Source organism: Erithacus rubecula (genome assembly GCF_903797595.1).
Source record: "Erithacus rubecula genome assembly, chromosome: 1".
NCBI lineage: Eukaryota > Metazoa > Chordata > Aves > Passeriformes > Muscicapidae > Erithacus > Erithacus rubecula.
The window spans coordinates 45,191,963-45,219,641 of record NC_136658.1 but is presented as its reverse complement, the minus strand read 5'-3'; the positions used below and the strand labels follow the sequence as shown (position 1 = coordinate 45,219,641).

Genomic DNA, 27,679 nt, shown 5'->3' with positions numbered 1-27,679 from the left:
TAAGGAAGAAAAGCACAGCATTCTACCCATCTTACTTGTGATCTTACGTTTCATTTTAGTCCTTCTTGCCTTTTTTTTTTTCCTTTTCTTTTTCTTCTTGTTTGATATTTCTACTGCATTTCTCATTGTTTCATCCAGTGTTGGAAATCCAAGTCCATACATTAAAGTTTGTTATGCCCTCTCTAAATGGGTGAGGGGCTGAGGTGAACTGGGTGGGATTTGGCCCTTGCAATTACAGGGAATCTAATACTTCATGTACAGTTTATACTAGGTGAAAATCATCCCTTTTGATATTACTTTTCTAAAAGATTGCAACATTTTAAGCAAATTCTCAGTCTTTCCAGCCAGTGTACCCCACTATTTTATAAGTCTCTCATTAGCATTACTGAATTTTGCTTTAAAAGTGTGTATCAGGTCCGGGTGAGTTTTTTATAAATGTAGAAAAGCTCTCTCTAATTTCTTCTGCTAGCTATGAGGCAGAGATTCTCCTTTCTCCACGGGGCTTGTTTAGTATTTTGGTACAATAATTTATTATTTTTTGGTAACACCCTGAAAACCCAGTTGAGGTTGAAGTCTGATTTTTCTGAAAAATGTGTAAAGTGAGAGATTGCTCCTGTCCTGAATTGATACCAATCTAAAAAAGAGAAGCCTTAGATACACTGTCGTGTATTTGCTCCCACGACCGTGTTTGCGATCTGTTGAGTGAATGGGCATCATGGATGTGGAGGAGTGGTATGCTTGTATTTATGCAGGGTGACAGCTGTGTCCTGGGTTAGGATTTTGGGGTTGTGTGCCTTGCTGCAGTTCTGCATTCCAAGGGGAGCGTGCATTCCTCTACCGCAGCTGCAAAAGCACCCGCGCCCCTTGGTAAATTTGACTCGCCTGACTTTTTAGTAGCAGTGAGGGCTTGCTAACACCGTGCCACTATTTATTTTGTAAACAGCACTCCAAGTTGGTTACGTTGTGGCTGGAGCTGTCCGGGGTGGGCGCCTCTTGCTGTTACTAAATTGCTCCTTACGTAAGGGCTGTGCGGTGCCCTCCTGGCGCTGGGGCTGCAGCTGTCGGGATTTGAGCTTCTCCCGGTGTGGGGATGTTGGCAATGTGTGACACAGCCTTCGGAACACGCCTTTGCCTGCGGCTGTCTGGGGGGAAGCCACCGGCAAGATAAGGGTTTCTCAGCTGGAGCACCGTCTGGAGAAAGCTGGAGAGATTCAGGTGACACTGACAGAAGTGCGGTGGATGCCAGCGGTGTTTCGGTTTTGTCAGTTTTGTCTATGTCTTTTCCGCTAAATTAGTTTGTATCATTCGCTTTAAACAGTGTAACTGAGCTGTTCTGCAATGTTCAATTGCTTGCAGCGCTCCTGTACGCTCATGTTGGACTATTTTAGGTCGCCGTGTGGTTCAGTGCACCTCAGGATATTTTTAGGATGACATTAAAAATGTAGAGGACCACAAAATACAAAGGCTTTGTTCTGTATGCTGATTTTACCTTTTGTTTTGTCTTCTAATGGGAAGAATAAATGTAGTTTCTAGTACTTCTAATGTAGACATGCTGATGAGTGTGTGTAATATTTTCTGCTTAATGTCCCTGTAATTTCTTATGCTACTTGTTATTTTGAAGATGCCTACAAAGACTTTGAAGTCTCTCCCACTGAGTCTCTTTTCTGTTGCCTTTCTAGTGATGTTGCTACTGCAAAGTTTATGTATAGACATAAATATAATGGCAATATTTTTGTTCTGTGTGCTGTGGTGGCATGTAGAAAGCCTTTAAGTTATTTTCACCTTCAAACAGGATAATGACTTCTGGTGTTGTAGTAGTAAAGCTAAACATCAAATCTATGTGCCTTTTGTAGTGTGAAGTCAAGAGAGTAAGGTCCATCCTCTCAAACAGGAAAGAGCTGTTCCATACTGTCCTCTTTATCCTGAAGTTTTGAGAGGAAAAACCTGCCTAAGAATTTGCACTGTGAAGGTGATTTGATATTCAGAATATATTTTCATTCTGCTTGTCCTTTCTTTTTTTCTTTCTTTTTATTGTATGATCCCACTATGGAGAGACACTCTTTTAGTCAGTGCCTTATTTAATTTAATCCCTATTGTGTGTTTAGACATCTGTAGATTATTAACTGTATGCTGCCTGTAACCATCCTGGCAAAAATCAGTCAGATTTTCCACATAAGAGTGGACATTTAAAAATCATAAAATAGTATCAAAAATAATCAAAGCACTGTGGTGATTTTGTTTGCTCATTTGTTTGTTTCCCCCCCTGTGAACTCAGTGTTCTTTCTGATTGTAAAACGTCAAGAATTGGAGACTATTGGTTGTTTGTGTGCTTTTCTGCAGACAGCTGAAAACTATATTGTCCTCTGTTCCACTTTTCCTACTACTTTTTTCTCCAGCATGTTCTTTGTCTGTTCATATAGGCACATAAGCTTTCTGTTCAGTGTGTTATTTGTAGATCCTGCTCCCTTATTCTCATCTGCTGCTTTTACTAGTAGATTGTTTCCTTCCCTTCCAAGCCAATTAATTCAAACAAGATAAAATCATATTGGTACAATTTTTCTTCTCTTTCAGGAATTTGTTTCTATCTTTCAATCCTTTATAAGCCACTGAAACTGATTTTAATTGATTCTAACTTTAAAATCTCATAAAATAATTCTCAATAGTACTCAAAGCTTTTGTTTGGTTTGTTGTTGTTTTTTAAAATCTGTTCTTTTTCTCTGAGAATATAACAGTTGAACTAGTTTGCTGTCTTGTATTTTTATGCCTTGAATATTGATACTTATGTGTCTTCATGTCTTTATTCTCAATAGAAGTAAAAGTAGCATAATACATGTATTTTTTTTTTAAATGAAGCTTATATATGAAATAAGATATAGAGTAATTTTACTGAGACATGCTTGTGTTTTTCTGTCCTAGGGTTTGTGACATAGTATGGATTTGACATCATCACGGCATAATCATCTACAAAATCATTGGGTCAGAGAATTTGAAAGAAAGGAAGGTAAAATGTTTCTTATTTCATCATGTTTACTTGTTACAATTAAGAATATTATTAAGTATAAGGAACAAAGTATGCTGATAATGAACTATCCTCTAATTATTTTTTTAAAAATTGTGTTTATGGTATTTGTATAGAAAATGCAACAGATACAACAGATTGTTGTAGTATGCCAGCAATGCATGAGGTATTTCAAGTGTGTTATACCTGCATACTTTTGTCCTGGCAGTTTCCTGCTGGTGCCTGACAGCTGTCCTCCAGTTACTTTCCTGTGTCTGGTTCCAAGGAATGAAGCTGTGACTATGATCAAGCTTTTAATAAGGTTTGTTTACAAGCTGTCAGTTAGGAGAATTGGTTATTACAAGCTTGATTTCTGTCTAGACAGCCTCAGATCCTACCTTCAAATGCCTTCAGGGCCTGTTGGCAGTGCTTCCTCTTAAGTATTTTCATGGCTGCACATCTTTGAGGATTCTAAATCTTCATAAATAGTCCCTTTTCTAGTGGTCACCAGGAGTAGGCAAGGTATTAGGACAAAGGCATATGTTTTGTGATGGGGTCTAGTTATGCTCTACAGCTCAGTGCAAAAGGAAGAGATTTGAAAAATTATTTTGTTGTTGTAATATTTTTGTTTAAAATCTCAGCTGAGTTGTGGCCAGTGTACAGCCGGGTAGTTCTCTTCCATGTTTATAAACATTAGTCTAAGAAAACGAGAAGACGTGAATGGAAAATAGGGTATGTTTACAGACTTCACAAACTTTGCTATCTTAAATTCTGTGCCAGGTTCTGGAGGTGGAAAGGTGCTGAACCCCATGCATGGAGATTTGCCTGCTTGATTACTCTGAGCCTGTGCCTTCCTTGTTCTCATCCTGTTTCTCTACTGCTTTCCCCATTCCTATTTCTTTATTTTACCTACTCAGTCTCAATATCTGTTTCTCAGGGTTCTTATTCCAGTTTGGTTTCTTTGCAAGTTTCAGACACAAGATCACAGACTCACAAAATTATTTGAGTTGGAAAGGACCTTAAAAACCATCTCCTTCTAAACCCCTTGCCATGGGCAGGGACACCTTTCACTAGACCAGATTTCTCAAAGCCCCATCCAACCTGGCCTTGAATATTCCCTGGAATGTAGTATCTACAATTTCTCTGGGAAACCTCTTCAAGTGTTGCACCACCCTCACAGTCTGAGCTCTTTATATTTGATGCCTTCCCCTTTGATTATTAATTTCCATGTCATACATTCTCCAGTTTAAAACCCCTTATTTTTGTTCATGATTCCCATTACTCCTGGTTCTCAGTTTACAGGTCAGTCTTCACCCAGTCTGATCATTCCTTTTGTGGCTTTAAACAACTAGTTCTCCACACCAGCACTGTTAATGTCTCACTTTCCTCACATAATTTCTCATATTAGCTTTAACTCTCCTTGGCTAAATGTTTCCGAGACCAGATGCTACCACTCCTGTCTTAATTTCTTGGGATACTAAATTACTTTACCCTAGTTGCATTATGTAAATTCATTCCAGAATAATTTTATCTCTGAGACAAAAGGAGAAGAGCAAGTTTGCAAGGTTTACTTGTCCTTGACAGTCCATCGTCTCACTTCATTTGGCCATGGCTCAGTTTTTAATCCATAAATATCTGAGAAAATGCTGACCTAGTAACCTTCTCGTAACTCCTGACATTTTAGAAGGGACACACTCCTTCTACTTGCTCTGCCTGACAGATGTCCTAATTGATGGCAATTCCTGCCATCATTTCAAGCATCTTGGCGGAGTCCAGACTGGTGCCTTAAATGGGACCTACTTGGAATGGAGCCAGGTGAAAAGCATCCTAACCCTGTAACTTACAATTTAGGATAATTCAGCTGGGAAGAGGAAGTGATGTAGCATCTCATTCATATTTCCTGGGTTACTTCTAAAGATCCTTCTTATACCTCTCATTTTCTTCCACACTGACACTTTTTCACTGACTTCAAAGACTTTGTTGTAAGATGTGAAAAACATCCTTGGACCTGAGTATGGACCCCAAGTCTGCCTCCTCACAACTGAGTGTCCAGTTTGTAGTTGCACTTTTCCTTGCTTGTTATCCCTCTAGCATGATTCTTGGAGTCCTGATTTCCTGATGGCCCACCTTAATAATTTAACACTTCTCTGTTCTTTCCCCTCAATAAGTAGGCACACTCTCTTTGCTTAAGACATTGCTAAACTAAAATGAAAACTTTATGCATATGGATAGAACGGAAGTTGGAGTCAACACTCAAATAATCAAAGCATACATTACCTTTGTAGGGAGGTCTGTAACTTTTTCTTCCCTCTCAGCCATGTGCCCATCTTTCTTATTTTCACTTCTTTAGCCTTTGCAGTTGCTGCATTTTGACAATAAATAATATATCTTAACTGCTGCATGAGAAAAGTGTTATGGCTGCAAGAGTTGGTGTTGTTAGGTTACTTTCAGGTCCTTTATGCAAAGGAATTTTAGACATCCAGAATTGCTGGTAGGTGAATACTGACAGCAATTTTTTAGGTCTCTTCCTATCTGTCAGGAAGTTATCTGGCTTTTATAATGTATGTTAGACCATCTAATTTAAGAGCAGATCTGCTTTGTAGTCAAAGGGAAATAGTTTAGTTATTTTTAGAAATGAAGTCGCTTCGGACCGTAGACTTGGGGATGTTTTCAGTGACAGACAAACTGTCTGATGATGAAGTAACAAGGGAAGTACTTGGCAGACTTGAATTCATTATGTGTTCATGAGATAAAATGACTACAGTACTTCTATTTTTAGCCATTTAATGGCTTTTAGATGACCTTTGACTTGGATAGGGCTGGGGTATCAGTGGTGTAAATTTGAAATTGAAAACACACCTCTCAAGCCTGGGTAAATGCACAAACTCGATACTGTGAGCAAACCCTTCTTCTGTTCTTGTGTCCTCATGCTCTGGGCTAAGTGCATCTTGTCTCTTGGCTGAGAAGAGGCTGCCTGTGGGTGGCAGTTTTGTATTTCTGCATTTCAAAGTATAAAGTTTCAAGCATTTTGTTTCCCTGGCATGGTATCTCAGATTAATCAATATAATACATACCTTCATTGCCATCCCTTCAGTAGACTGAGCATGTAATGAAGGTAGTGGAATGTCTTCACTTATGTGATGATATCCCTTTTTGTAGGTAGGGATAAAGTGAGAAAAAACTAACTGTGCAGTTTAGACATACTGGAATGGTACATTGCTTTATATTCTTAGAAAGGTGTAGGTTACATCTGACTTCTGTGAAGTCAAGAGCATGATTAGCTTTCCCTTCTAACACCTTCCTGTAAGGGCCCTTAGGCTGAAATGGAATAAAATAGAAATAAGTGGAATGAAATGAAAATACTGAAGTGATGCTGCTGGAAATTTAGGGACTACATTGTGATTCAGGATTGTGTATGCCTCCACAGAGCCATCTGTAGTGCTTGTAGGACTAGGGCTCTGATCCTGACATGTCAGTAGCTCAGTAAAAATTCTGAGACTCCAAAGTTTCTTATTATTGTGACCTTTATGTAGTTTAAGGATAAACTTATTGGAAATACCCATATGGATTTACTAGGATACCTTTGGATGATTTCTATCAGTGGAGTAATGTATCTCTTCTCCAATCATCTCTTACAGTCACAGAACTGGTTGCAGGTTTGTTCCATTACTGATCTTTTTGCAGATATCCTCTTGACTTTGGGATATATGGATAGCTATAATATATATTTTTAATAAAAAATATGTATTATATATTATTTCCACATTATATAAATGAAATATATCTTAAGTATTTATTTTAGGATAACTCCACTCCTGTGTGTCCATAGTGGGGAGGTGATCTGAAGAGTCCTGAATATTATGAATTCTTGGAATGTTTTGGAAACTCTCTAGCATTACTCAAATATCAGCACAGGTAGTCCTCCTTTGAGGAACCAATTGCTGAGAAGTCACAGAGGTACCATATTCACAGCTGTTGATGCATAGTATTAAAATAAGGACAAGCCTAAAAGGTGAACTTTAAACTCTGTAGATGAAAGTATACTACTTCTGAAGATGGGAGAATATGTTGCTGTGGGGCTGAACTTTGTCAGGTCAAGTTCATGCTGAAGTCTTGGATTTCATTCCTTTTGCCAGTTGGAGAAAATCCATCGAAGCAGGAGAGAAGCAGAAGATGACTGGATCTTATTTCCTTATGACATTGGGCTGTGACACCATTTGACCTCCTGAGATTGAGCAGAGTCAGGCCAACACTCAAAAGAGACTAATACATTTTTTTCTTCCCTGTAGGGTGTTCCCATGAATCAAGGGGTGAAATTTTATTTTTTCTGAGTGAATTCTTCTTTTAACCCACTAACAAAGTACTTGGAGTATGTTTTGTTACTCTAGGTGTTTTTTGTGAATGAATCTGAAAATGGAGATACTGAGTGCTAATATATTCTTCACAGCTTTCATGGTCCTTTTACTTTTCCAGCTGTGTTTTAGTTCAGGTATGTAGATAGTGGTAAATTTTTAAAATATGATTTTGATTTAGCCCCCTTGTCTTTGCTGTTTTTTCTGCATTCTAAGTGCTGTTTTACAGTGCCTGTCTCTGCTCCCTTTTCCTTCAGTGGGGAATACAATATTGTAGGCAGTATCACTAGGGATGCAGTGGGGGATTTAACATAGACTTTAATTGATAGAACACACCCAACTGAATTTTTAGTTTGCCATTTCTGATGCAGCTAAATACTTCCAGGCATTATTTTATGTGACAAGTGGTGTAAATAGCTAGTCATGTAGCTCATTTCTAAACAGGTAATACTTCTACTCATTCTAAGAAAAATTGTGCACATGAAGATTGCCTTCATTTTTACAGAAAAAGATACTGCAGTTTGCAATTTGTTCCATTCTGACTGGATGTTTCCTTCTACCTTCCCTTCCCTACTTGAAGGACTTCTCCAGCTTTCTCTTAGCAGAACTCACATAATTTTCTTTCTTTAGGTTTTTGTTCTAACATATAACATACGATGTGTGAATGTGTCAGCAGAATCTAAGGTAAATATTATTGTATTAATGATATTAATGTAAAACCAAGGGAGGTCATGGAACATGCTCCAAAGATGTTAGACTTCTATAATAAAAAATGCTTTATCTAAAGTATTCCAAAGAACACTGTAAATAATTAACCTATTAGGCAAAATGTCTTAAGAAACTTAAAGATATTTTTGAAGAATTTGGGATATCTGTAGTGGTAGCTTTTTGTACACAAGTCCAAGACAAAGGAGTTTGCTCTGTTTCACTATGAAAAATGACCTCAATTTCTGTATGTTACCTTGACAGGATCAAACTGCCTCATCTTTCTGTAAATAAGGTTCTGCCACTAGAAGCTCCAGTGGTTTCTGTGTTTGCTCATGGAAACAGATGAATAGGCTGAAGAAAATAGTTCTGTGTGTATACCACTTCCACACTTCTCACATCACAGAAGAGGGGTGAGGGCAAACCTATCTGGTCAAACACCACCTGGGTGTTTGTCTTCTGGCTCTGTAAAGCAGGGAGGAGCCAATCCTGGCAGACTTTGAAGTTGTAAAGTTTCAGTATCTGTGCTCCAGTAGTATTGCTGGAAATGCCCATTATGAACTTCCCTTCGTACAAGAATTGGTAGCCAGGTCAGTTAAGCCTCCTCTTCTACTAGACTCCCTTATTCTACTGATCAATCATCTCTTTTTGTCTTAAAATGTGATTGAAGTTCATTCACTGAGTCATAATTTCAGGACTTTTTTTCTGAACAAGAGAATATTTGCTAACACAGAGGTAAACACTTCCAGGAGAATAACTCCCTTTAATTTTTTTCACCTATTATCAAGTACTTGTTTGATCAAAGTACCAGTAGAATTTTCTTAATGCTTTCAGGCATTAAAAGAGTTCATCTCACTTGGATTTTACTTACTCTTACAACAATTTTTGTTTCACTTGAAAGATTTCCCACTAGCTCTTTATTTTTCTATTCTCACTGCTTTGAGGGCAGTTACAGAAATATTGACTTACTTCCTTTTGTGCTCTCCCACAAGAAGTTGTTCTGAAAGATAAAAAGCAGCAAACAGAGGACAGTTTTTTTGTTGTTTAAAGGGAAAACTGCATGAAATAAGTGAATCTGACTAAAACTTTGCACTCCTTATTTTTTCAGCACTCTGTCAGGATTATTAGCATCCTGGTTCTGATAAAGTTTCTCCTTTGGGCCTTGTCTAACATATGATAACTCTGATGAAACAGATATTATTTTTGATTCTTCACAATACCAGTGTTTTCTTTAAAGGAAATTGAAAAAAGGAAAAGGTAAAAAAAAGTGTAAGTTTCTCCAGATAAGCCACCTGGAAGATTACCAAAAGGATATGATGGACAAAAATTCAAGTGGTGTTATTGATCAGCAGATTTGGGTTCTTCATTCAGGGGTACAGACAGTTCTCAGGAAGAGAGCAGTGGTTTACAAATTCTGATAGTGTAGGTGCTATTGCAAACCTGAAGTAGAAAGTTTGCTGATGCTGTAGGGAATAGGTGGGAAATATTTATTGAGTGCTAAAGGGGCAGCAGTAATACTGCTAAAGTTTTATAGATCTTCTCGCAGGAGCTTTATAAGTTAAGACCTAATAAGTTACCAGTTTCTCAACAAAATTGGATCCAAAACAGATGTCAAGGGAGGAGGAATCAAGAAAAATGGTTGTAATTGAAAGGTAATAGAAAGAATAGCTTTTACTTCCACAGCTAGTAATGATCACAGAACAAGATCAGAGTGCTCTAAGCAATTGGAGAAGATGAAAAGCAGCCTATATCTGGTATGCTTGGAAACAGGATGATCTATTAAATACACTTATGATATAGGTAATAAGACAGCTTTTTATTATTTCTTTCATAAGAGAAAGATTAATTTTGCCCTGAAGCAGCATTTCCCTGGCACTTAGCTCATGTTTGTCAAGAGCTGCCTGATTACAGGCACGGTGATGCATGTGTTTTCTCCCAGCTCAACATTAGAGGCTTGAAGAGGGTGACACATACTGTTTGCTATCCAACATCTTAAAATACCACAGTTTCAATGTTAAGCATTTCATTTTGCTTACATTTATAAAATGTATGAAAACTTTATTTTTCCAGTAGCATATGTACTATATTACTTTTAAATTTGATATATCCCATGATTAGGATTCTCCCCCAAACAATAAATTCTACAAATACTGTGGTTTGTTAGACAGTTTTTGTTGGGTTTTTTGTCTTAGTGTCAACATATCACAATCAAATATTTTTTGTTTGCTGCTATTCTCTGGTTTCCTGTGATGCTGAAATTTGACTAACAAGCTTAAAAAGCTGGCTAATGAGCCTGAGCAGATTTCTGATTTTTTTTTTTTTTTTGTATGATCATTTTCTTTGTTCACCCCTGCCTTTGTTCCTTGGGCCTTGTATCACAAGGAAGGGAGACTTTGTCCATAAGTTATCACAGTTAAAAATACTGAGGTGTATGGCAAAATAAATGACAATACTTGGGGTCATTATGTCTTGTGACTGCAGTGATTTGAAGGGGCAGAAAATGTTGAGAATTTTCAGTAGAGCAAATTGTTTTGTGTCGACAAAAGCATAAATGGTTTCATTTTCAACAGCTAACAGATCTCAAAATTAATATCTGTGATTTTGATGGGAGCTGCAGGCTTGATGCAGAAACTCTGCTTTGGACAAGGCAGTAGCCACCTTATCTAAATCTCTAGCGTGCTTTCTAGAAGGTGTAGCTTGTAAACATGTTTTTCTTTTACTGGTTTGCCAGCAGATCATAGTTTGCAATGAAAACAAAATTCCTGTAAAAACTTGGAATTAATCTAGTCTTTGCTAAGAAAATACTCTAGACAGCTTCACTTATTTTTTTTTCTGACATTATGGTGCAGTTTTGTGTGATAATGGCAAAACTGAAACTAGCTTGTTATCCCACTAAAAAGAAATGAATCCTCTTCTGTTAGAAGAGTTATCCAGGATTTTGTTAGTTATCATAAATATTCTTTGCTTAGCAACAGGGATGGCATTCAGGATATCAAGCCAACTGGAAAGAATCCCTCTGACAGGGCTCTGTTGGGGTGGGTGGATAAGCTTTCCTGACAACACGAGTGCTTTCACTCCTGTCTGTCATAATTTGTGTTGCTAGGATCTGTTTCACAAGTTTTGTGACAGACTTATAAATGATATTCTAGCTCCTTTTGTTTACTGTCAGAAAGAACCATAATATAGGGAAAGTCAACAGTAAAAGGATATAAAGAGGAATGAAAAATCCAGGTGCATAAGACTGTGGGTGTTTATACTAGGGCAGCTGTTCTTGAAGGGAAAAAGAAGTTTAAAAATTCCCTTTGGGTTACTGAAACAGAAAGCAGTGTATGCTAACATTCCCCTTCTTTATGAACCTGGCTGCTTCAGTGAAACATGACAGAAGTTATTTAGCCACACACTGAAAATTTAAATTAGAATTCAGGAGAATTGCTGTGTACCATGCTAACAATTAATGGTGAAATGCATTTTATTCACAGATGTAATTTATATTCTTGCTTCCAAACAGCTTTTCAATATGAATTGAATAGGAAATCAGTCCATTTAACCCTTTGACCTTTTATACTTTTGCTTCCAGGGGAAAAAGAAGATGAGGAAATAGTTGCAGAAATCATGGGGAGGCGTTTTTTTCCTGATGTTATAGCTTATAAGGCCTGGGAAGGCTTTCACTTTGCTGGCCATGAGATAAGAATTACAGAAGCCACTGATTGTTACGGGGCAGTCGTCTGGCCATCGGTACAACATTTTTGTAGTACTGTTATTTTTAATTTTTGGAGCTGTCTAGCATTTCAAAATTTGTTTTGTATAATAAATATAATAATAATTCTGTGCTTCTCTGTCTCTGTTCTTCAAATCCCAAAACTGAATTTAACTTGGTTTTGTGTGAATTCATATTTCTCAAAGCTTACTTGGTATTTCTTGTGCATGCCCCAATCACACAAGGTGTATTAACTTGTGTACCCTTCTTGCTTGCCAGTAGCTTTTAATCCTATTAGCCAATTAAATATATTTTGAAAGAAATATGGCAGTGTTTTGATGATTGCATTTCTGTACATTTTATAAATACAGATGGCTGTGTAGCAGGCAGATCCAGGTCGAGGAAACAACTGTGAAACGAGCTCACAAGGTGTTAGCAGTCATAGAAGTTATTCAACCTACTCATGTAAGGAACAAATTTACCTTGTTAACACACAGATATGGGAAATTGTTCAGCTGGAGCCTTCAGTTTCTTAAATAGCTGGAAATATAGTTGGAGAGAACCATTGTCCTTGGCTCTTAATATTAGAGCCATCAACACATTCACTTACAAAGAGTCTTCTTCAAGTTTTGAATCTGTACCAAGCAGCAAACTTAATGTTTTGAAATAATTAAGACTGAAAGAAATCTTCAGGGAGCTGCCATAATGCATGATGAAATTTGTGTCCCTATAAGAGAGACCCAGGATACTCCATTTATTTCCCAATTGCCTCAGCCTCCTAGGATCATACTGTATTTTAGAAGTATGGCCATAGTTCAGCTGAGGATAGGACAACTATCTTCTCTTTTGAAGTCCCAATGATATTCCTGGTTTTAGGGGACCTGGACCAGTCATCTGTACCACATGTTTTAGTGACCTCAGTGCATGTCTTCATGAAAAGTTTGTCTGACTATCAATTATTCACACAAAATCATGTACTTCACTGAAAAACAATTTTTTGTTTTTAAATCTGGATAGGTTTAGCCCATTATGTTGTGGAAGATAACCTTTGATCTCTGTCCCTTAATCTTTTCCCTTCTACTTCCATCTAACTGTACTCACAATCTTCTGAAAAATGCCAGCCAAATTTGTGGAGAGTGCAGAAACTTTAAGGAAAGTAAAGATTCTGCATTTTTTCATGGAAAGGAATGCAGATTTCAAAGTTTCCCTGATTTAAACCTCAGAGACTTTGATTATGCCAGCCAGTTTCTACAACAGAATCTGGCAAAACCCTGAGGGAACAAATTAAAGGAATTAATGCAACTAGGAGAAATCCTAAAATAAGGTCAAATACAATGTCAAAATAATGTCAAATATCAGACCCAGTCTTTAGGAACCTTTTAATTTTTCCTGGTTCTTGCAGACTGAGTTCTATACCAAAGTGCAGCTGATTAAGTGATATATGTAAGTTCACATTGCCTTCTCTTCTATGCTCTGAATTAAGAGGTAGAAAGCAAAACCTTTGTTTGAATTTCTAGCATGTTAGCATTGGGTCAGCAGTCCTCCTGTTCCTTTCCTTCTCATTCTTAATTAGTTAAAAGCAAAACTAGTTTTGCTGTGCCAGAGCAAGCTGCTAATACTGCCTTTCCAAATGGTCATCTGTATTGTGAGAGGATGTGGCAATCATCCTATTTGTCAATGGAGACTATGTAACTATCAAAGTTGGAGAAAAATATGGAAGAAAATATGGAAACTATGAGATAAATAAAATTAAAATTTCTAATAAATTTTTATTAGAAATAGAATTAATAAAATAAAAATATCTCACTGGTTAGTGTGAGAGGGCAGAAAAGCTGAAGAGTCTTAATCACTTAAAGATTAACTAATTCTTCATCAGTTTATATATACATTTTTAAGGAGTCTGTTGTAGATGCTCTTTGTGGCTATATTTACCATGAAAATTTGCTAAGCTTAACAAGGTAAGAAAATAGACAGTGCAAACAAACTAAATCAGAAGAAAGGGAGTAAATCAATTTGTCCCTTTTGAACTCTAAAAATAATTAATTATTGTCAGAAATAATTGACTGTTGGAGGAACTTAACAAGGGTTGTAGTGGATTTTCTCTCACAAGGAGTCTTTGTATCAAGATGTTTTTGTGAAGGACACTTTATCTCAACCACAAGTAGGAAGGAATAAACAGGAATTTGTGACAGGAATTTTGCAACTCATGTCATGGGTTGTGACAGATTATCTAATTCCAGTTGTTCCTTCTGGCTGTAATAATGTAATATATGGAGGCATGTTGTAGCATTTATTTTGTGACCTATAGAGCCCAAAGATCATAGTGAGCTGTTTTCCTTTAGGGATAGTGCTTGAATGAATATTGCTCATTTGAACAGACAACAATTTTTTTGCATGCTTTTAAATGACAATTCATATTTAGTAAAGAGATTTATTTCATTAATTTATTCAGTATGTTCATGGATTTCCTCCCCTACAGGCTCTTGTTCTGTGTTATTTTTTGGAAACTAATTCTAAACAATTCAATTTGCTTGACAAAAATGTGATTGAACTTGGAGCTGGAACTGGCTTGGTCTCCATAGTAGCCAGCTTGCTGGGTGAGTATGTGATATGTCTCTTATCCTCTTGGAAACACCTCTCAGATGAACAGTGAGGACAAAGGATGTGGCTTGGTTCTTCTAAGAGACTTAGAAGAAGACTTCCAAGAGCAAGAAACAGTAAATTCTAAAAGGCTTGTTTGGAAACATGCTTTCTTGGGTTGTTTTTTTGTTTTTTTTTTTTTTTTTTTTTGTTTTTTTGTTTTTTTTTTTTTTTTTGTTTTGTTTGTTTTGTTTTGGTTTGGTTTGGTTTTGGTTTTTTTTTTTTTTTTTTTTTTTTTTCTGGGAATGTATTGATACAACAAAGGAGGTCCCAGTAGATCTATTTTCATGAACTGTGTTAAACTAGGGATCAAAATAAGAAATTAGGGGCTTCACAGGATGTCAGTGGCAAATAGATTGAGCCCGATGTAGGTATGACCAGTGCATCCCCTTCATTTGAACAAACAGCCCTTGGATGCCAGGTCACCTTCAATCCATTTGTGTTTCAGTATTTTCCTTCAGCAACTTGATCTTTCTGCTACAGACATTGTTGTGTTTTCTCTCATGGACCTGTTCATCTTCAAGAGTAATCCAGGTCAGTGGGTTCTGCATTTTAACAGAACTTTAGCTTTTGGTAGTCTGAGAAAGCTTCTTCTAGTGTGAGAAAGGAAGAATCTGAGGTAATGCTGAAATTTCCTGCTTCTTGGATTCAGTAATTGGTATTCCTCAATCCCTAGTCAGCCGCTGTACTTTGAACCAAGGTGATATCAAGATACAGTAAGTATCAGATTTCTCCCCACCAGCTGCATTTAGATGGCAGTCTGTAGAGTAGAACTATGAGGAAGCAAGTATTTATTTTAAGCACAATGTTTAAGAGTTATTGGGAGCATCTACATTTTTTATTGCCCTCAGTGAGAGTTACCTGATAAAATTCCTTGTGCAGTGGCTTTTGTGAATGGGCTTTTACTCAGGTCTTGATGTATATTCAAATATTATATTTGCTTTCTCTGTGTCACAGGTGCCTTTGTGACTGCCACAGATTTGCCAGAACTACTGGGAAACCTTCAGCACAATGTTCTCCAAAATACAAAGCAGAAATGCAAGCACCAGCCTTGTGTAAAGGAGTTGTCTTGGGGAATTGATCTGGAAAAGAACTTTCCTAGGTCTTCATGTCACTTTGACTACATTATGGCTGCTGACGTAGTTTACCACCATCCATTCCTGGATGAACTCCTCCTAACTTTTGATCACTTGTGCAAGGATGATACTGTTATTCTGTGGGCCATGAAATTTAGGTTGGAGAATGAAAACCGATTTGTGGACAGATTTCAGACATTGTTTGACTTAGAGATGATTTCTAATTTTCCCTGTTTGAACATAGCCTTGTATAAAGCAATGAGGAAAGACAGGATGAAAGCCAGACCTTCCAAATGGAAGGTCTGAAAGAGAGACATGGGGAGGTGACAATTTCATCTGTTCTGCAGCTTTTTCTCTCTTTAATAATTTCCATTTTAGTAGCTGCTGACACTTACAAGAATGACATTTCTAGAGATAGGTAAAACAAATCATCAAATTCCTAGTTCATTCCTATAAATTCCTAAATTCCACTTGCCAATAGTGTTACACAGAGAAGAGATATATCTGTGACATTTTCTTGACTTTTATGTCCTCAGCTAACAACTCTAATAACTTATACAAGACTTACCATTATTGTTGTGGGTCATATAATGAGTATTTCCACAAGTTTTCAATTGCAGCTTTGAACAGTCTCTTATAAGTCTGAACAATTATTTAAAACTTTAGACTGTAAGTCTTTGTATTTAAATGTTTTGGTGTTAAATCTGATATTTCCCCATTCTCATTATTATGTTAATCCTTCCTTTGAATACTCTTAATAGGACATTAAATTAGTTAAAAAAACCTCACCACCTGGAAAACACACTTTTGTAAAAATGGATAGAGTGTCTTAGTTACTCTTAATGTAATGATTATGCTTTCATTTTTTATTTAAATTTAGGGATTCTTCAATACACAGCCATGCACATGGGCAAGAGGGAGTTAAATGTTTTGTTGCTTGAACAAAGGCTTTGTTTTAGAAGTGTATAACATATCAGCAGCTGTCTTTTACAAAGGCTTTTCGTTCTGGGTCTGGAGGCCAGCTCCTCCAAAAATAGACAGTTATCTGAACCTGAGGGAACAACAATGGAAAAAGGACAGTGGCCATCAAGAGAGGAGCTTTGCACTGCTGGCTGCTGGTGGCTGGAGGCAGAAAATGAAACCAGCCATGGTGTGGCTGAGGCATGGGCAAGCTTAGATATTTGCTTGTTTTTTTTAGTGTGGGCAAACAAAATACTTTTCTCCTAGGCACTCAGTATTGCATGATCCTGTTTTCAGTGGCCTATCCAAGAGTTGTCTTTTGGGGAGATTAATAAAATTATACTTTCCACACACCATGTTTTCCAATTCTCTTTGTAGTTAATTTTGAGGCTTTCAAGTCTCTTTCAGGCTAGAGAAGAGAGCTTTATCACCTCTACTGTAGCAAACAACTGCCCTGGTAATGTGGAGCTCTGGGCACTGTCAGTATTTATCTTTTTAGCTCCTATTTGTATTCTCTCAAGATGTTTTTTAGTTTTTATTGTTGGCTTCCTGAACATGCTATTGTTTTTATCTTTGATTATGGCAGATGCATGTTTCTTGTTTATTCTGGCACACACCTGGGGCAAGAGTGTGGTAAATGTGATTTGGAATATATTTTTTGTCACAGCTGAATATTGGTGCCTAGTGTTAGAGGTGAAGTGTTGCAGAGAGGAGAGGCTGATCTGCCAGATTTTTCCAGTGGGAACTGGATATCCTAGGGCATCCTTGGTGAAACACAAAGGGTGACCCTAGGATAAAACTAAAGCAATCAGTACCATGCCTTAGCCCAGAAGAAAAATGAAAAGAAAGGAAGTCAAGTCTATTTTTTACCTCTTCTGCTGAGAAATCACATGCAATACATTGGCTTGGAGGTTATTAGAGAAAAATCTAATCTTCATTAGTAAACTTCCTGTGATAAAGTTTGTAGATAGAGATAGAATCCTTTATTGGATCAATCAGTATAGCTAGAAAACTAGACTCTATACCAGCTGACAGGGAGTGTTACCCCTCCTTAAAGATGTTACTATGCATGTGTCCTTAGAAAATTATGGCTGTAGAAAAACAAACTGCAGAATGGAAATATTTGGAAGTATTTTTTAAAATACTGTGTAATAGAAACAGTTTAGTGTAAGAGAATAAAGAAACAAACAGGGATCTTTGCCATTGCTTGATTTCCTCTCCCTGCTTCATGTCTCTTAATTTGCTTGCAATCATCAAATCTACTGTGAATGTAACCATAATTCTTGTATCCTAAAGGGCATCTCAGTCTACACATGTTTCATGAATAAATGGACTGGCACTATAATTAGTGAAATGACCTTGTGAACTCCAAAATGATGAAGGCTAAAGAGGAAGACTACAGCAAAATGGTTAGGTGTTATCACTTTTAAACAGCTGTCCTGCTGACTAGCCCTCCTGTTTGGGCCCCTGGCTGACCTCTGCTGAGCTTCTGCTGAATTCAACAGGAGATGTGTTTGTCAAATGGGGTCAGGATTCAGCAATCCAGGCCCAACAGCTTGTTAATGTGTACTGGAATGTAACATCAGCTCTCTTTCTCACAGGCCTGCCTAGCACTGCTGTGTGAAGCTTCCTGGGATATCTCTAGTGTCTGGCTGCTCTATTGTACAGCCACCTTTTGTCCTCTGGTGTGATGGGCAGGTTATTAGCCATGACCAGTGGAGGGTGAGCTTGTATTTGGCATTTGCCTATGGAGTTTATTTCTGCTCTTTGAGAAGAAGTCTCACATAAATGTCAAGTATTACTGACCCCTAAAGTCAGTCATAATTTTAATAACCACTTATTCTTTGTTCTAATAGCTCAGATAAAGGATCAAAACTGTCATTCAGTGCATTATACTGCTAATACAGATGGCATTTGTAGCTGTAGTTCCTGAAAGGCAGGGGCCAAGAAGGCCAGTTAAATTTGTGGGTGAAAGAGATCCACTTTTAAAGAATGCCAGAGAATCTGCCTATGCTGGAAGGCTTTTACAGTCTCTTATAGGGAGTTGTGATAATCAAACTAATTTAAGAGATACATTTGGATGTATAGCATAGGTTCAATCTGTTCCTTGGGTTTTATGTTTTATTTCAACCCAAGAGCAGCAGTATATTAAGTAACTTGTTGGCATTTACTAAATTTTCTACAAACATTATGTTTTTCAATGCTAATATTATCAGGAAGGCTTCTTTTTGTCTAAAGTGTATGTGGAATTATTAGAGTGATTTACTTTGCTGCTTATTTTGCATTTTCATCAAGGTTTTTAAAAAATCTTTGCCTTTTCCCCTCTCAGAATTAATGAAACGAACATTTTCAACATTGTAGTTTCCATATGGGCATGTTGTGGTTTTGTCTCTCTTTTGCTGAATTTCAGTTTTGCAGCTCTGAGCGATTTGGTTTTGTTTGTGTTATTACACCCACCCACTTGGGCCTTTACCTCTTACAGCAACTGTAAGAAAAAGCTGTAGCTGCTGAAAATGTAGGAAAAAAAATTAAATGACAGTACAGATCTACTGTGCAAACCTCACTTTCATTTAGAAGCAGTAATGGAGCCCCAGCCTAGGAAATACAACTGCTAAAAATACCCAAATAACTACTCCAGGCCCAAATGGCAAATGAATGATGAACAATTTATGCTGGCCATTATACAAGCACAGGGCTAGGTGGGCAAAAAAGACCAAAGAATGCCATGTGTGTCCTCCTGAATGGATCTTTATTGCCAGTCACATTGAGTATATCAGCACAGTCAGTCATCTGAAGAAATAGTACATTTACCAAACAACCCAGGACCTTGAAACCTAAATGGATTTAGAAGTCACAAATTTGGAAGTTACCACCTCAGCTAACATCCTTTGACCTCTGGAGACCTGAATGTACAGGACTTTTCCCTATTCAGCCACTACTGCTGCACTGGTAACCTTGAGGTGGTCTCAAGATAAGTTCAGTGGCAAAAAAAGAAAGGAGCTGTCAAGGTGTCATTGCTGTGTGGGTGTAATTAAGAAATTGACATGTCCATTCTTATAATAGGCCTGTGACTTCAGGGAAATGTTGTTGCACAGGTGTAAAGCAAAGAGGAAACTGAGCTAAATGTCAAGGGATTTAAACCTCACTCACAGGGGAATGTCCAGTACCAAAGCTGTTTCACAGTAAAAATAACATTTCCCGTGCTCCACCTTGTTTGAATTTGTTTACATAAATAAATGAATTTTATTATTGCATAAAACCAAATACTTCTGTGCCACTCTAGATAAATTATAAACACCCTAAAAGTAGAAGCATTCAGCAATAGGCCAGAATAGAATAACAATTTTTCCTTTGGCATAGTTAAGCCATCCAAACATACAATACACAACTGTATTGGATAGTCTGGAATTTCAGAATCATTCAGGTTGGACAGCACCTCTGAAGGATATCTCGAATATCTTTTTATGTTGTAGAATCTAAGTCTTTATTCTGCTGCTTTCCTTCCTCTTGTCTTTTCTCAGACCCTAAAACCTCCATTTCAGGGTTGTTTCAATCAATGCAGCCACAGGCTCTACTAATTTATGAAGCCATTATTTATGAGAATATCCAGCAGAGCACTTTCCCTATCTGGCCAGTACAGCATCTGCTTCAAAAAAATTGATTTTTGATCTCAAAGCACTCCAGAAACCTCTTGAGCTGGTTGAAGTGTTGCAAGTTACCTTTCCAAGATACACCAGGGAGGATTAAAGTCCTTGTGAGAACCAGGGACCATGATCCTGATGGTTCTTCAGACTGTTTAATGATGTCTTGCTCACCACCTTTTCTCTACAGGATGGTCTATAGCAGATGTGTGTGTTGGTCTTCTGTCTGATCTTACCCTTAAGCTTTTGGCTCACCCACTGTCTAATGGATAGCAGGGTGTAATTTATTTGAATTTCTTCGCATAGAGTGCAAATCCACTGCTGTTTTTGTCCTTTTCCTGTCCTTCTTAAAGACCTTGGATCACAGCACAGCAGTTGTGGCATTTACCTGAAATACAAGACCCTAAAATATACCAGTGTGACTATGACTACATCTGAGGAAGAAAGGTAATTGGAAATCAAGAGAGAAGTAAATCAGGATTACTTAAGGGATGCTGCACTCTTAGGGGCTATCCAGGCATGAAGTCCAAATGCATTGAAATCCTGAATACTTATGTCCTAGAAGGTCCATAATTAGATGAATTTTCCAGAAAAATTAATTGATTTTCAGAGATTATTAACCTCTAGTATGAGATTATTACTTTATTGGATTACCCTGATTACATATTATCAGATGGTTATTATCAAAAGTTAGCTATAGGCCATATGTCCTTCATGTTATTGACCCTACTCACATTCTTTCAATCTTGAAAGCAGTTCAAGTAAACAGAAAACATTGTTGCTCGTGGGATGCCTGTGATAATTATACCCCTGTGTTGCACTCTGAGGGGCTCAGCAGAGTAGCAGGTCATTAAATTTTGGCTACATTCCTGCCAACAGTCAAGCAGAACTGAATTAACTGGTAAAATTGTATGAACACTCGGAGTAACTGTACAGATTTCTTGATGGTAGAAACCATCTTTGTTCACACATAATGTCTGGGTGCTCTCTTAGTGCTCTGTCTCCCAGAAAGGGTAGAACCCAGTGCTTCAAGACAGGTGCCTGAAAGAATTTGGCTCAGAAGAAACATTGGACCCAGACTCTTCAACTTTTGAAATCTGTTTTTCCTAGAAGCACAAAACCCAAATAACTTCAAAGTGTGTTTGTTGAAACTGATGTGTCCTGTTAAACTCATTTTTTTATACTGCAAACAAACTTTGTCTGTAGAGTCCCAGCAAATTCTAACCAGGAAAATGCAGTGGGAAAAAAAATTATTAAACAAGCTGTGCAGCAAGTTGCAGAGATAAGAAATCATATGGAAATTATTGCTGAGCTATGTAAAATAGCTCAACTTTATTCAATACTTGTTTGCAGTCTAGTGCCCATTTTTCAGTAACCTCCTAGCAGATAGTCCATATAATAGCCTTAAGCAACTGAATAATAGACTCAGGAAAAAATTTTATATGACAAATTATCTGGCACAGCCTGTGAAGAGAAATCTGCCTTTTATTTAGTACATAAGGATACCCACTTATATCTTGGCATTACCAGAGGTTGTGATAGCTGCAGAAAAAAAAGGATGTCAGAGTATAGAAAGGGGAGGAAAGAATAGATCTGGCATTCTTTTTCACTTGTATGGCCTCATCCATTTTTTTCTGTCTCATAGAAGTTTGGTATAAAATGCATATCCAGTTTAGAGGGTTATTGTGAACCTCCTTGCTACATCTCTCCACCTGAAAGGGCTTTTCCATTTGTCATGCAGGACTAAGCTTAGCCTTGGGTCTCTGGTGTCTGATCCTATAACTCCTACCTTCCCAGATGCAGAGTAATCCAGATGCAGAACCAAAGCAGAGATTGCTTCCATCTAGGTACATGATGAGAAAAAAACCCTGAACTTCAGTATTAATCTTCTTGAATAAGTGCCATAACACTGGGCATATACATAAAATCCTGCACCACTACTTCCCAGTCTGGATAGAGAGACACCTGCTCTTTCTTTTACCGAGAGAAGGAGATACATAATTTAAGCAAACTAGATTATTACCACAGTGTTTAAATTCTGTGTAATATAAATGGAGAGATGGAGACACTGATGACAACTGAATCTGAAGATTTGGCAGAGCAATTGAGGCACTGCCTCTCTGCAAATTGTCTAAGGAGTATCAAAAATAATACTGAAAGGGCTGGATATATTCTTGCAGCCTCAGGCAAGCACCTAATATATCACTGAGATAATGTCAAAAACAAGCAAGCAAATTAAAAAATCTATTTATTTATTTATTTTTGTGTTTTACATTTCTCTTAGTCATTAGAAGAATTTACGCAGCCAGTTCATTAGATAATTAATATTTTCTTCCAAGAGAATCTTTTCTCCAGCTAAGACAGCTGTTCAGAGATAAACCTATGGTATCAGAGAGTTCAGTTCTGTTGTTGTCTATAAGCAGATGGCCACAGGAGATACAGATTTCTTATTTGTATGAAATAGATCATCATCCCTTGAAATTGTGTCCATTACAGATAGATACACACACCATGAATTTCCCAGAGACTCAAATTCATATATTGCCTAAGGAACTGGTAATCTGTGTCAAAGCAAGCACTTCAATATATCAAGAGCTATGAAGCCTCTCCTCTCCTCTCCTCTCCTCTCCTCTCCTCTCCTCTCCTCTCCTCTCCTCTCCTCTCCTCTCCTCTCCTCTCTCCTCTCCTCTCCTCTCCTCTCCTCTCCTCTCTCCTCTCCTCTCCCTCTCCTCTCCTCTCCTCTCCTCGCCTCTCCTCTCCTCTCCTCTCCTCTCCTCTCCTCTCCTCTCCTCTCCTCTCCTCTCCTCTCCTCTCCTCTCCTCTCCTCTCCTCTCCTCCTCCTCTCCTCTCCTCTCCTCTCCTCCCCTCTCCTCTCCTCTCCTCTCCTCTCCTCTCCTCCCTCTCCTCTCCCTCTCTCCTCTCTCTCTCTCCTCTCCTCTCCTCTCCTCTCCTCTCCTCTCCTCTCCTCTCCTCTCCCTCCTCTCCTCTCCTCTCCTCTCCTCTCCTCTCCTCTCCTCTCCTCTCTCTCTCCTCTCCTCTCCTCTCCTCTCCTCTCCTCTCCTCTCCTCTCCTCTCCTCTCCTCTCTTTCTATGCCATTTTGTGTCTCTGCTGAAACCCAAGCTCTCTTTTTCAGTATCTTTTTACGGGGATTCTGCTTTTGAGGTATTACCTCTCTTGGCATGCAAGAAGTCTCACTTGACCTTGTCTCAACATTTGGAGTTCATGCCACCCTTCTGCTGTTTCTTGCAATCCAGGTTGACAGTGGCAGGTGTCTCCTCCTTCAGCCAGCAAGTTCTTTCCAACAAGCTAACAGCCTGTTCTCTTCTGTGAAATGCAATCCCTGCACAAATGTGCTGATGCTCTGAGAAGTTAGAACAGGAATCATGCCACCTTTTTGCACATTTAGGGCAAATTTGTGCCAATAGAGATGCACAACACCACCATGGGCTGAGCCTTCCCTCCCAGTGATCAGGGGTCTGCTCACATAGGAGACCAACATTTTGAGCAATGGGTATGTCTCTTGCCAGTGCATTTTCCCAAAGCTCAGTTGTAACTGAGCTGAATGATAAGCAGAAAGATTGTGACAATATTTTAATAGAATTGGATGTAAAGGTGGGTTTTAAATAACTGCAGAATATGACTGTTGGAACACCCTGGTTGTATCTGCCCACAGCTGAAAGACCAAGAAGACTTGCCACCTTGAGACAAAGATGGGGCAAGGTACTATGATAACCCAAAGTGGATTCTGTCCCTGTTTAAGTGACTTTCCTGCCTCCCTTTTGGGCATTATGGGCTGGTGCTTAGAGTTTTATGATACTACTGGGACAAGTCAGTTTGATGACACCTCTGTTACATTGTTCTTCAGTCTTTTTTTCAACCAAGAACTCCTCATCTCTCAGGGGGATGTGGTGCTGTGAGTCACCTGTACAGTGAATGAACCTGTGGGGGGGACTCAACACAAAAAAGAAGGAACACATATGCCTTTAAAATATGTACCTTCTGTAGGTACCTTAATACTTGTCCTGTCAAGGTCTAGAAGGTTTTCCTGAAAATCTGGTGTTGAGATGGAGGGACATGAAAAAATGATGGTAATTATGTGGAACAGATGGGGAGTCTGTGCTTGCAGAAGAGAAGAAAATGGTTATGCTACCACTAATAGTGACTGCATGTGCAAATTCCATAGGACCACTTGGAAAAGGACCATAAGAGCTGCTTTTCCAATATTTGAGCTTGTCTTGTCTTTTTCATTAATGTCTACCAACAATCAAGCACTGACTGTATCAGTATATACCCTCAGAAGCCATGGTAGTTCTTTAGTGGCCTAGAAACAATAATGAAGAATGTCACAGAAATGAATGGTGGACAAGAGGATATCTCCCACCTCAGCCATGTCTGAGGAGATTGAGTGTGCTGGTTGGACAATCAATCTGCTCCCTGTGGGAGGGAATACTGACAGAATAGGATTTAGCAGACTGTGGACTATGTAAGGGGTTACAGCATTACATCTCTTCTCCCATGAATGTTTATCAGTCCAGCATGGGACTGAACAAAGCTGCTACACACACCTGAAGCTGAAATAGATAAAGCTGTTGAACTATAGTACCAGAAAGAAGTTAATGCTTAGTATATGTGTTTCTGCACTGTTCTGTCACACTTCAGCTGTTCATTCTTTTAACTTGGATTTGCTTTTCCATACTTTACAATATTTGATAGGTTTTTTACTTCCTGGGTTTATGTTTGATGAGAAGGCATGCAATTTATCCCACTAAACTCTAAATTCAAAGATGCTGCTAGAAGGATTTACAGGTAGATAAACAAACTCTGTTTAATTAAAAGCATACCAGCTAAAGAAGTGTCTAGATAATGAATACTCTAAACTTCTCTCCTGTTACTTAATTCAAGATAACAGTGATAGTTAGTCTTCAGCTTTGATCCAGAAGCACGGGGATCCAGTTTCTGTCTCCGTTTCCAGACCCACCTGTCACACATAGATAATAATCAGGGATAGTTTTACCTTTCCTAAAATAAGTCTAGAAGCATGAAAGGTTTCTTTTGGCCACTGGAGGTCACTGTAGCTCTACAGGAAAACAAAACAAAACAAAACAAAAACAACCAAAAAACAACCCAGCAAAAAACCAAACCCAAAACACCCCCACCAAAAACCAAACCAAAATTCCAAACCCCTAAAAAACATTAATTGACAACTGACCAGTGAAAAGCTTAAAGATTGAGTGTTCTGGGATTTACTTTACTGTGTTTACAGTGTGAAAACTGTGGGATATAAAACAAAAACAAAACCCATTGGAAAAATGGGATGTATTTTTGCACTTTTTTTCCAAAATGTGCATGTTTAGGATGTATTTTGAGCAAATAGTGTAGGAGTCCACTTCCCACGTGCTCCTCTACATGCTGTGATGATTTCAAGTGCTCAGTGTGAGAGAGAAGACACTAAGCTAATACTCATTCTCTCATCTTTACATAGGGAAGGATTTTTTCTACCATGAATTTTTTCCCAGCCTCACTCGTGACTGTTATCTGAAGTATCTGCATCCCTTTGCTGGCCACCTCTTTAGGAGATCTAAACCCCTGAGGATACAGGAAACATAATAACTGGGGTTTTGTGGTTTCTCAAAATTTCACCTTTGTCCTTCTTTGCCCCTCCAGACAGTAAAATTGCAGCATCTGCCTCTCAGCAGGTAGATGACATGCTCACCCACAGCAAGCCCTGGTGCACCAGGACCTGAAACCAGCTCTCATTACTCCTGGTTACTGATGCATATGCAAGCACTGTAACTGGCACTCTAAGGAGCACTCAGCTGCCTTCACTGAAACTTGTTACCTGCTGCTTGTGTAGCAGTGACACCAAAAAATGCTGCAAAATCTGTGTGAAAAGGTGGTTAGACTTTATGGCTTTTATCCTGCCTGAGCTCTGTGCTGCTGCAGCAGTCCTGCCATCAGCTGTCGAGCCATCCACTTTAAAGCCAGCTCGGGAAGAATGAAATTTGGCAGTAATACACAAAATGGTTTCCTGCAGCAGAGTACTTTAACATATGCTCAGTCAGTCCCTGACTTCAAATGGTGCATAAGAACACGGTTGAAGAATGCAAAAACTTTTAAAAATACTCAGAATTTGTTAAGTTCTTGTACCAGAATGATTTCCTGTCACTTGTACAAATATGTATGAGGAAAAATACAGAGAGACTAAGGATCTGCTCCAGTAGATTGACATATACTAAAATCACTGAAGCCCAGGTTCCTCCTGGGCAAGACACAAACCTCAGTTTCCTTTCACATTTTATCTCTGAGGGAATTCCCCCTCTCTGCCTCCTCTGTGCAGCAGAAAGCATATGAGTGAAAGAGGGTTGGCACCTCCCAACCCACCTTTAGGTGACAGTCATGCCCTGTGGTGAGATGAGCTGTGCTAGCAGGAGCATGAGAGACGTGGCTCAGAGCAATCTGACTGTTTCCCTGGGAAGATGTTCATTGTAAGTGAGGCGAGCTGGCAACTGAATGGCAGAAAAGGTCACAAATGTCCATCTCAAAAAGAAGCTGTGTTCACTCACATCTCCTTCTCTGAGGTGGTAACTAGCTAATTTAATAGAAAATTCATGCATGCTTAAGTGTTGGTTGTTTATTACATGTATTGCCATCTGACACAGTGCAAATAACCTTCAAGCACATGTCTGGACACTGATGATGCAAAGTGTGGCTAATAGGCTTGCAAGAAAAGTGTGTGGTAGATTAAGATTAGAAGATGACCAAATAATGGAGTGGAATCCCCTGGATTCACCTGTCTGCACATACACTTACCCTGCAGTCTGCATGCCATGTCTGCAGTTGGCTTGTGCAGAGGACAGCAGCCCTGCCAGGTGTGTGGGGTAGGGATGGAGCATGCAGCACTGCAGCTGCTGGCTTCATGTTTGCATTTCAACAAAAAGGCAACACTTTTGGAAAGGGCTGGACACTGATGTTCCTATTTCAGAACAGCCTTATTATCTGGTGACAGAGAGTCCAAAGAGCTTCTTTATTTCCTCAAAATAGATGCTCAAAATGTTTCTGAATGGGGATTTCACTAGCAGCCCTTAACCCCTTTTTTAGGAGTATTGCTGCTAGGTAAGGCTGGTGCTATCAGCTAGAGTTGTTTGGTGTCTTCATGGACTTGCACAGCACCTCCTACTCCTCTAAAAAACTGCTAGGAGGTTAATATCAGCATATTTGGTTTCATTATGTGCAAAAATACACTCAATGCATCATTGAGATTGAGTCCCCAGCTAGGGTTTGAAGTGTGATAGAGAAATGCTGTTCCAGGACAGTTCATTGCATGTGTGCCATGCACAAAAGTGTGTAAGGTAAAAATGCCAGTGGGGACATGTGGAAGTGAGAAAACAGGGGAATAGGTTCGCAGCTGGTCTTGCGGTTAGGCATTGGTACCATAAGAGGAACAGCCCCTCTGACACAAAGGTGTTACTTAAATCCTTTCCTGTCACAAACTTGCCTCAGAGGATTATAGACAGAAGGGAGAGGCTGGTACAAAGGACGCCATGTGAGGGTCAAGGTATGTGCTCTACTTCTTCCAGCTGGCAGAAATTTGAGACATTTAGAATGCTGA

General features: G+C 38.6%; 2 protein-coding genes across 9 annotated transcripts in view; both read left to right on the top strand.

Annotated features, from left to right (window-relative positions):
• Nucleotides 1–27,679, top strand: part of LOC306808798 (DNA excision repair protein ERCC-5-like) — a 546,121-nt gene that overhangs the window by 15,615 nt on the left and 502,827 nt on the right. The window lies entirely within an intron of this gene.
• Nucleotides 752–17,631, top strand: LOC306808851 (protein-lysine methyltransferase METTL21E-like). 8 transcript variants are annotated; one of them, XM_079319874.1, is made up of 6 exons: nt 840–867; nt 2,917–3,001; nt 3,228–3,320; nt 11,633–11,790; nt 14,232–14,349; nt 15,350–17,631. In XM_079319874.1, exons 4-6 carry the CDS (start codon nt 11,668–11,670, stop codon nt 15,772–15,774), a joined length of 666 nt encoding a protein of 221 aa, XP_079176000.1. In that variant the 5' UTR covers nt 840–867; nt 2,917–3,001; nt 3,228–3,320; nt 11,633–11,667; the 3' UTR covers nt 15,775–17,631. The 8 variants fall into 8 exon arrangements, with proteins under 8 accessions (XP_079175997.1, XP_079176000.1, XP_079175996.1 ...); XM_079319873.1 differs by lacking the exon at nt 840–867 and adding an exon at nt 1,069–1,230; XM_079319871.1 differs by lacking the exon at nt 3,228–3,320 and having other exon boundaries at nt 752–867.